Here is a 10,938-nt window from a genome sequence, read left to right as displayed (position 1 = left end):
GAAATACAACAATAGAAACCCCAAATTTATAGAAAGTCTAGGTGAATATCGACCACATATTTTCTGTCACAGACTCTTCCTTAAGTATATCCACGGAAAGAACCTAGATATTTTGTTTCTGTCGGTGTACCTACGGAACAAACCCATAGTTTTCAAATTTAGAGTCTTCCGTAGTTACATCTACGAAACTTTCCCTGTATGTTTTTTTAGCAGAACTGAATAAAATAGCAGTGCAGAATTTATAAACACATAAACACATACTTAACCTTCCATTAGAATTTATAATTGACAAAAAATGATTATATTGGAATGTTAAAGAGTGCATATATTACACTTTCAAAGTACAAAACACATCAAAAGAACTGTCGTCGGCTAAATCTATTGTTGGTTACAATTTTGGCTTTTCCTTATTCGATTCCTTTTCGATGTTGTTCAATCTTTTGAATTTGTGCATCCTATCAACAAAAAGATCTGGCTCCGTCTCGGCATCTGTGGCATGATGAAACAGCCATTCCGGTGATGTAGGTGGTATGGGACATCCTGGTTTCAAGTAAACTTGTACAAAATGACTCAATTTTGCGAGCCATCCAATACACATTATGCCATCATTTGGATTTATAGGTGGTGCGGTGCGGAGTGGGAAAAAGGTTTTCGAAAACCCGTATCGCATCAAGTCAATGCACATCCTATCATATGCACATGCAATAAGATGTCTCATTTCCGGGAATCTCATCCAATTTAGCATCGGTGTGTAAGCTCCCAACCAAGGAACAAGAGCTTCGTAAATCACTTCAAATTTAACTTCATGTTCATATAACCGCGTGCACGAGTCTTTATGCGTCTTCAACTTTTGGATAAGTTGATGACGGACAAGCGTATGACTCTCCTCTCCATTACCAAGCAACACCGAGATGGCCCTATAACAGAAATTTAACTTCTTGTTCATATAACCGCGTGTACGAGTCATCATTGACGATCTACTATATGTATTTTTGCATAAAAATTGATAGTACCACTGATGGTTCAAACTATATCAGATAGTTCCGTAGGTACATCTACGGAAAATTCTGATGCTAAGTCATTACGTAGATGTACCTATAGAAAAATCTTCGAATTGAATTAATTTTAAGTTTTCTCAACGTTCACTGGTTTAAAATGCATCTGTATATGCACCTCCGGAAAAAACTAAATTTTGTTAAAATAAAGGTGTTTCCGGAGATGTATCTATGAAAGCAAGAGACTTACTTGAAATTTCGTCTGATAACTAAGAATTTTAAGGGGTGCATTGAAATTTTCTCTTTATGATTTTGTATTTTGGATATAAGATGAAAGGGAAAGGGAAAAGTACTATTAAAAGTTTTATGTTATTGAAATAGTAAAAATAAAGGGTATTTTTAGAAGAACTCACATATAAGAATTAATCTGAATTTTAAAGTGTTTTTTCTATTTTTAATGACAAGTCAATTTAATTATGTTTATGAAAAATTTGTACAAATTTGTACTAATATTAAATTGAAACCAATATTATCAGGTTAATGTATTTTGACAATGCAATTGAAATATTGTTTACACAATAAACATTAGTGTTAATTGATTGTTATAATTAAAATTATATGTAGTAATATATCAGCCAAAGACAGAGAAAACAATGTTATTTCACAAAACAATCTTTTATAACAATTGTCTTCTATATTATTGTTAGTCATTTGATCTATTGTTCTAAAACAAAAGAACAATCTATGAAAACGTAAAAATAAATAAGAAAATCTTAATTATTATCCGAATAATTCTAAATATAAAAGAGGTGTGAATTGTGATATTTAGATTTTGAAAAAATTATTTATAAATTATTAAGTTTTAAAATTGTTTATGTTAGAAGGTAGAAGAAAAGAGACGAAGCAACGGAATAATAGAAAAGAGAAGAGAAAGAGAATATGCAACACAATAAAAATAAAATAGGCTTAAATACACTTTTAGTATTTTTAATTAGGTGATTTTAAACTTTTGGTCCTCTATTTCAAAATCTAACTTTTTGGTTCCTCAATTTTACTTCACTTAAATTTTTTTGATCTCCTTCACTTTTATCGATTTAACATGTTTTTTAATACGCGACATTATCATTGTGGCACCAAGTCAGCAGTTAAGGTAATTTAAAAAAATAAAATGATTAGTTGATTTTAAATTTCCAAAAATATAATGAATAAATCTATTTAATTTTTTTTAAACATAAGTATTATAATTACATTCAAATTCATTATCTTCTTTAACAAATACATAATTTTATTAACTTCATCTTTTCTCTATCATCAACAACAAACATAATATAACATGAAAAGTTGCATTGGACGAGAATAATTTGGCTTAATATAGATGAATAGAATGAGATGAATTTATACAAGGAAGTTAGCTTGAGAGTCAAGTAATTAACTTATCTCGAGTAATAAATGAGAAGCAACTATGTTAACCCTAAGTCACTAAGCTAATAATAGTTATAATGAATATATGTTAATAGCCTCTCTCAAGTTGGAACTTAGTTAATGAATATTCCAAGCTTGGACATGATGAGAGAAAATGGTTAAGGGTCAAGTGGTTTAGTGAAGATGTTGTCCGATTGTGCGGAAGATGGAATGGGTAATCATTGAAACAACTTTGCAAGGAGTTTTTCACGAACAACGTGACAATCGATCTCAAGATGTTTTACTCTTTTATGGAAGGATGCATTAGCAGCAATGTGTCAAGCGGATTGATTATTACAATAAAGTAACACAAATATGATGAAAGTGACATGAAAATCATGAAGTTAGTAAGTAAGTCGTTGTAGCTCACAAACTATCGAAGCAAGTGCACAAAATTCAACTTCTAAAGAATATCGAGAGACAGTGATTTGCTTCTTCAACTTCCAAGAAATTAAGGAATCACCTAAGAAGATGCAAAATCTGGTGATGGACCTTCCTTTTTCACTATAGAAGGCCTAGTTCGAGTCACCGAAAGCCTTGAACCGGAGAGTGGATGCTGAGGAAAAGAACAATCCACGAGAAGGAGAATGTTTGATGTACTTAAGGATTCGATGAGCACCTTGCAAGTGCACAGTTGTAGGAGAAGACTTAAAGTGACTCAATTGCTGCACTGATAAAGTGGTGTTCGGTCGTGTGGTGCACAAGTATATTAGACTACCAATGAGCCTTTTGTAGGTGGTTACATCAGTGGCAGAAGAGTCATCAGTTATTGTAAGTTTGTGAGATCTTGTCATGGGAGTAGGAGATCCGCATCATGAAGCAACTCAATGGCATATTTTTGTTGGCAAATGACAATCCTTAAGGTGATCGAAGAACTTCAATGCCAAAAAAGAATTGTGGATCACCTGTTAGAACAAGATTTGTTCTAATCAATATTCTTGTTTTGATGATAAAAATGTATATGAATTTTGTATAAGACAATGTCGTACTCTAATCCTATGCATTTTCCATTTCAGGAAATATATAAGGAGTAAGCACAATTCAACGCTAAGAAGCACTGACTCAGAAGGTTCAGGATTGCAACATCAGAACATGCTCTCGCAAGACATCAGAAGATAGTCATGCAGAATCAGAACGTGGTCTATGAAGCATCAGAAGAACTTGAGATCAGAAGCAGAAGCACTGAAGCTCTTATGGTATCACGCTAAAGCACTTCAAAGTCAGAAGACAAGAAGATGCTCTGCACCAAGCTGTAACTCTGATTCTGATTATTCAAACGTTGTATTCACAAAATCTGAGATCAGAAGTTAGTACTAGATGACAGGCTACGAAGTCTAATCTCTGACTGACAAAAGGAACGTTAGAAACTACAAAAGGCAAAGTCAGTAAAAGCAGAGAAAAGCATGGCTCGAGGTAGTTGACAAAATAGTGAAAATATTAAATGCAAAGCTGTCCAGTCACGCAACGCATTAAATGCAGTTCAACGGTCATCTTCTCAAAATGCCTATAAATATGAAGTTCTGATCAGAAGCAAACGAACAACTCTTGCAAGAATACCAAAACGCTGCTGAAATCAAAACATACAAACTTCATCTTCAAGCTCACATTCTTTGTAATATTTAGTGAGTGATAAGCTTATAACTTAAGAGAAATATCACAGTTGTGATTATAGCTTTTTAAGAAGCATTTGAATACTCTTGTAAACATTTATTTTACATTAATTTGTAAAAGGTTCCTAGAGTGATCAGTGAGATCAGTAGACTCTAGAAGACTTAGAAGATTCTAAGTGTTGATTTCCTAGAGTGATCAAGGTGTGATCAGTATACTCTAGAAGACTTAGAGTGTTTCTAAGTGGACAACCATTGTAATCAAGATTGATTAGTGGATTAAATCCTCAGTTGAGGTAAATCACTCTAAGGGGGTGGACTGGAGTAGTTTCGTTAACAATGAACCAGGATAAAAATATTGTGTTCATTGTTTTTATCTTAAGAGTTTTTAAAGTCACACTTATTCAACCCCCCCCCCCTTTCTAAGTGTTTTTCTATCCTTCAATTGGCATCAGAGCACCGGTTCTAGGTGCAAGCACTTAACCGTGTTAGAAAAAGATTCAGGGTAAGAAAAACACTAAGTCAATATGGTTGATGTTATTACACCCACTTCTACATCTACTTCAAATGATCAACACAACAATGGAAATGGAAATGGATATTCTAGACCACCAGTATTTGATGGTGAAAACTTTGAATACTGGAAAGATAGATTGGAAAGTTACTTTCTTGGTCTAGATGGTGATTTATGGGACTTGCTTGTGGATTGTTACAAACATCCAGTAAATGCTAGTGGAGCAAAGTGAAGGATAGAAATACACTTAGAAAGGGGGGGTTTGAATAAGTGTAGTCTTAAAAACTTGAACGATAAAAATAAATTGCACAGTTATTTTTATCCTGGTTCGTTGTTAACTAAACTACTCCAGTCCACCCCCGCGGAGTGATTTACCTCACCTGAGGATTTAATCCACTAATCGTAACAGATTACAATGGTTTTCCACTTAGCCCACGACTAAGTCTTCTAGAGTATCCTGATCACAACCTGATCACTCTAGGAACAAATGCTTAGACACAAGCTAAGACTTTCTTAGAGTATCCTGACCACCACGTGATCACTCTAATTACAACTGCTTAGACACAAGCTAAGACTTCCTAGAGTATCCTGATCAACACTTGATCACTCTAGTTACTTACAAATTAATGTAATCAATTCTAAGAGTATTACAAATGCTTCTGAAAAGCTATAATCACAACAGTGATATTTCTCTTAACGTTTAAGCTTAATCTCACTAATATATTACAACAGCAATGTAGTGAGCTTTGATGAAGATGAAGTTTCTGAGCTTTGAATTTGAACAGCGTTTCAGCAAGTCTTTTAGAATAATTTCGTTCAGAATTGGTAACCTTGCTTCTCATCAGAACTTCATATTTATAGGGGTTTGAGAAGATGACCGTTGAGCGCATTTAATGCTTTGCGTATTCCGTACAGCTTTGCATTTAATGTTTCACGCTTTTGTCAACTACCTCGAGCCTTGTTCACGCTGTGTCTACTGACGTTGCCTTTAATAGCTTCCAACGTTCCTTTTGTCAGTCAGCGTAGCCTGCCACTTGTACTTTCTTCTGATCTGATGTTTGTGGATAAAATATTTGAATATCATCAGAGTCAAACAGCTTGGTGCATAGCATCTTCTTGTCTTCTGACCTTGAAGTGCTTCTGAGCGTGATACCATGAGAACTTTAGTGCTTCTGCTTCTGATCTCAAGTTCTTCTGATGCTTCCATAGACCCATGTTCTGATTCTGCCTTGACCATCTTCTGATGTCTTGCCAGACCATGTTCTGATGTTGCATGCTGAACCTTCTGAGACAAAGCTTCTGAGCGCTGATTTGTGCATACTCTTTATATATTTCCTGAAAGGGAAATTGCAATGTATTAGAGTACCACATTATCTCACACAAAATTCATATCCTTGTTATCATCAAAACTAAGAATATTGATCAGAACAAATCTTGTTCTAACAATCTCCCCCTTTTTGATGATGACAAAAACATATATAAATGATATGAATTTGCGATCAGAAAGAGCAGACGGCTAAAGACAAATTACACAGCTATAGCATAAGCATGTGAATATGTCTCCCCCTGAGATTAACAATCTCCCCCTGAGATGAATAATCTCCCCCTGAAATAAATACTCGAAGAACTTTAATAATAAAAGACTTCCCTGATTATTTCGGTAGAGACGATAACATAAGCTTCTGTCTTCTGATAATTCATAGCTTCTGACTTCTGCTTCCATTGGACAGCTTCAGAACTTGAATTTCTTTAGATCCCTAGAACACTCACAGCTTCTGATTCCTGCTTCCATTTAGGACAGCTTCAGAACTTGAATTTCTTTGATCTTCAGAACATTCACAGCTTCTGATTCCTGCTTCCATTTAGGACAGCTTCAGAACTTGAATTTCTTTAATCTTTTAGAACATTCACAGCTTCTGATTTCTGCTTCCCTCGGATAGCTTCAGAGCTTTGAATTTCTTCTTACATCACTTCATGCTAGATTGTATCAGAACATTGTTGAATGTACCAGAGCATCATCAGAGCATCTCTACATCCTGAAATGTTACAGAACAAAACTAAACGACAAAAGTCAGCATGAATGAGTTAGAACATAAAATGTGTATCAGAACACAAAATATGTATCAGAGCCATATAAGCCATATAGAATATATCAGATCCAATAGACAATGTATGAGAGCAAATAGACAATGATTTGGATCATATTCTATTATCATAATTTCTGATCATTCTTCCTTCTTGCTTCTGATTCTGAAGCTTCATAGCACTCAGCTTGCTTCAAGAATCCAAGAGCTATTTCTGATCATTCTTCCTTCTTGCTTCTGATTCTGAAGCTTCCTAGCACTCAGCTTGCTTCAAGAATCCAAGAGCTTGAATCTTTGATTCCTGCAACAACACAACTTAAAAACATAGAACTTTGCAAGTTCTGTTAGTAAATGTGGAGCCTTTTTACTCGGTAACTGATAATATCAATCAGATCATTTATCATATATTTTCTCCCCCTTTTTGTCATAACATCAAAAAACATAAAAGATTCAGATGTAAAGCAAGAGACAAAAGGAAAGAAACGTAAATAACTATTCATTGATTTCAACAAGAAGGATTACAAAAGAGGAATGCAGGAAAGCAGATGCAACAAGGAAAGAAAACTACAAAGACTTAAGAACTACAACCCTAGCTTAGACATAATCCTAGCTAACATATCATGAATCCCAGCGTTGTTCTTGCTCTTGCTTGGTCATCAAATCTTAAAACTCTGCATGCCTGAGCAGCTCCCAGAGAAAGAAGTAAATGAATACAAAAGAGGAACTGAGAACAGTTCACCAGGAGAGAGCGTATTCTCAGATGGGCTTTCCCTTAACATAGAAGTTAAGTCCTTATTGGAACCTAACTTCATCCAATATCTCAAGAAAGTCTTCTTCCTTTGGATAAATGTGGATAACAGCATCAAAGAAGAGATCTGACTTGAGAAAAAAAAACTTGGAATGCCATCCCGAGAGATGTTTCTCATCCTGTAACCGATTAACCCTTCCATCCGTTCTATTCAAATAGATCATCCACTTTTGAGACTTAGTTTCTTCAACAGGTTTAAAGTTTTGATGAAGGGAACTGGGCGAAGGATTCATGATGAATGCTAGATCGATGAAGAATGAACTAGGGTTTTCGCAAAAGATATTCATAGAAAAGTGAGAGGGAGCGCAAAGATTGATTGAAGAATGCAAAGAAATGGAGAAATAAATAGAGGGAATGTGGGGAAGGAAAACGTTCTAGGGAAGGGAAACGTTTGACGGATAAAAAAAAACGTAAAGGACAATAAAAGAAATGATGAATGGCATTTAATGTTGCATGACATGAGGAGAGATAATAATGACAAAAGAAGTTATTTGCACAGTTACCTAAGTAGTCGTCCCCTCAACTGCACGCACGCTTGTCCAGAGATAGTGAACACGTGTTTACCATCTGGATAGCCAGTTACAGCTGTTTTGCTTTTAAAGAGATTCTGAATCAACTTAGACAATGAATCGTTAGTAATAACTGAATCACAATTTCTAATTGATTTCAATCAGAACTTCTTATAAAAAAAATCCAATTTCATTTCAGAAGATACTCATACATAAGATCTTCTCATCTTCTCATTCTGGGCATAAATCCATACTGATATTCTTCAGAATGAACTTAAACCTATCTTCAGCAAGGGGTTTTGTAAAGATATCAGCCTATTGATGGTCTGTATCCACAAAGTTTAAAGATATAACACCCTTCTGAACATAGTCCCTTATGAAATGATGTTTAATCTCAACATGTTTAGCTTTTGAATGTAAAATAGGATTCTTAGATAAACATATAGCAGAAGTATTATCACAGAAAATAGGAATGTTACTCTCATATATCTGATAATCTTCCAGCTGACTTCTCATCCAGAGCATTTGTGTGCTACAACCAGCAGCAGCAACATATTCTGCTTCTGTTGTTGAGAGGGCAATAGTAGCTTGCTTCTTGCTGTACCATGAGATCAGATGACTTCCAAGAAATTGACAACTTCCAGAAGTGCTCTTTCTTTCTATTCTATCTCCAGCATAGTCAGCATCACAGAATCTTACTAAGTTGTAGTTTTTAGATCTTCTGTAAACTAAACCAACATTAGTAGTACCTTTCAGATACCTTAGAATTCTCTTAACCGCTGTTAAATGAGATTCTCTTGGATCTGATTGGAATCGAGCACACAAACAAACACTAAAGAGAATGTCAGGTCTAGAAGCAGTTAGATATAGAAGAGATCCAATCATACCTCTGTACAACTTCTGATCTACCTTCTTACTTACCTCATCCTTACCCAGTACACATGTTGGATGCATAGGAGTTTTGGCTTCTTTGCTTTCAGAAAGATTAAACTTCTTCAGAAGTTCTTTCACATACTTCGTTTGATGAACATAGGTTCCATCGGAAGTTTGGTTGATTTGAATCCCAAGGAAATACTTGAGTTCTCCCATCATGCTCATTTCAAATTCAGCCTGCATAGACTCAGCAAACTCCTTTCCAAGGATCACATCTTCTGAATGAGCTGAGGCAAGTCTAGGTGATCTTCTGACTGTTGGTTCTTCAGAAATCCTGAGATTCTCTAAAGATGCAGCAACTTGATCTTCTGATTCAGTGCTTCTGAGACTGCCAGCTTCTGCAGCTTTGCTTCTTGATTCTTCAACTTCTGATATATCAATATCAAAATCTGCAAAATTCTCAAACTGCTTTGGTTTTTCAAGACCAAGCTTATCATCAAACCTGATATTGATTGATTCTTCTACAATCAATGTTTCAGTATTGTATACTCTGTAGCCTTTAGAGCGTTCAGAATATCCAAGAAGGAAACACTTTTGTGCTTTAGAATCAAACTTACCAAGATGATCTTTAGTATTCAAAATAAAACATACACATCCAAAAGGATGGAAATATGAAATGTTGGGCTTTCTGTTCTTCCACAATTCATAAGGAGTCTTATTTAGAATAGGTCTGATAAGGATTCTATTCTGAATATAGCATGCAGTGTTAATTGCTTCTGCCCAGAAATGCTTAGCCATATTGGTTTCATTGATCATGGTTCTGGCCATTTCTTGTAGAGTCCTATTCTTTCGCTCTACAACTCCATTTTGCTGTGGAGTTCTGGGGCAAGAGAAATCATGGGCAATACCATTTTCTTTGAAGAACTCCTCAAAGAATCTGTTCTCAAATTCACCACCATGATCACTTCTGACCTTTATGATTTTGCACTCCTTCTCAGATTGGATCTTAGTGCAGAATTCAAAGAACACTGAATGAGACTCATCCTTGTGTTTCAAGAACTTTACCCATGTCCAGCGGCTATAATCATCAACGATGACTAATCCATATTTCTTCCCTCTGACATATGCTGTTTTGACTGGGCCAAACAGATCAATGTGTAAGAGTTCTAACGGCCTTGAGGAAGAAACAACATTCTTAGACTTGAATGCAGGTCTGGAGAACTTGCCCTTCTGACATGCTTCACAAAGAGCATCTGATTTGAATTTTAGATTGGGGAGTCCTCTGACCAGATTTAGTTTGTTAATCTGAGAAATCTTTCTCAAACTAGCATGTCCTAATCTTCTGTGCCAGACCCATTGCTCTTCAGAAACAGACATAAGACAAGTCACCTTCTGATTCTTAAGATCCTGAAGATCTGTCTTATAAATGTTGTTCTTTCTCTTGCCTGTAAATAGGATTGAGCCATCCTTCTGACTTACAGCCTTGCAAGACATTTGATTGAAGATTATATCATAACCATTGTCACTTAATTGACTTATGGATAATAAGTTATGAGCTAATCCATCTACTAGAAGAACATTGGAAATAGAAGGAGAGTTACCAGACTTTATAGTTCCTGAGCCAATAATTTTGCCCTTCTGATTTCCTCCGAATTTCACTTCTCCAGCAGATTTAAGCACCAGGTCTTGGAACATAGACCTTCTTCCTGTCATGTGTCGCGAGTATCCAGAGTCCAGGTACCATGACATGTTGTGCTTTTCCTTCTTTGAAGCCAAGGATATCTCTTCAGAATCTGATTCTGATGTAGATTCTGATCCATCATCTTCTGTCGCCATCAGCGCAAAGTTTGCCTGCTCTCCTTCAGAGTCTGATCCTGATTCTGATTCAGAATCATCCCATGTTGCCATAAGACCTTTCTTCTTATGAAACTTCTTCTTGGGATTCTCCTTCTGAAGTTTTGGACACTCGTTCTTGTAATGTCCAGGCTCATTGCACTCATAGCAGACAGCCTTCTTCTTGTCAGATCTTCTGTCACCAGAAGATTCTCCTCGTTCAAATCTCTTTGAACTTCTGAAGCCTCTGAACT

The 10,938-nt window shown here is 35.6% G+C and overlaps 1 protein-coding gene across 1 annotated transcript; it reads right to left on the bottom strand.

Annotated features, from left to right (window-relative positions):
• Nucleotides 1-388: 388 nt before the first annotated feature.
• LOC131622006 (uncharacterized) lies at nt 389-967 on the bottom strand. Its single transcript, XM_058893061.1, has one exon. It carries the CDS (start codon nt 965-967, stop codon nt 389-391), a length of 579 nt encoding a protein of 192 aa, XP_058749044.1.
• Nucleotides 968-10,938: the final 9,971 nt, after the last annotated feature.

Source organism: Vicia villosa, unplaced genomic scaffold (assembly GCF_029867415.1).
Source record: "Vicia villosa cultivar HV-30 ecotype Madison, WI unplaced genomic scaffold, Vvil1.0 ctg.000022F_1_1_1, whole genome shotgun sequence".
NCBI lineage: Eukaryota > Viridiplantae > Streptophyta > Magnoliopsida > Fabales > Fabaceae > Vicia > Vicia villosa.
The sequence above is the reverse complement of the archived record's forward strand: the minus strand, read 5'-3'. Positions and strand labels throughout refer to the sequence as shown.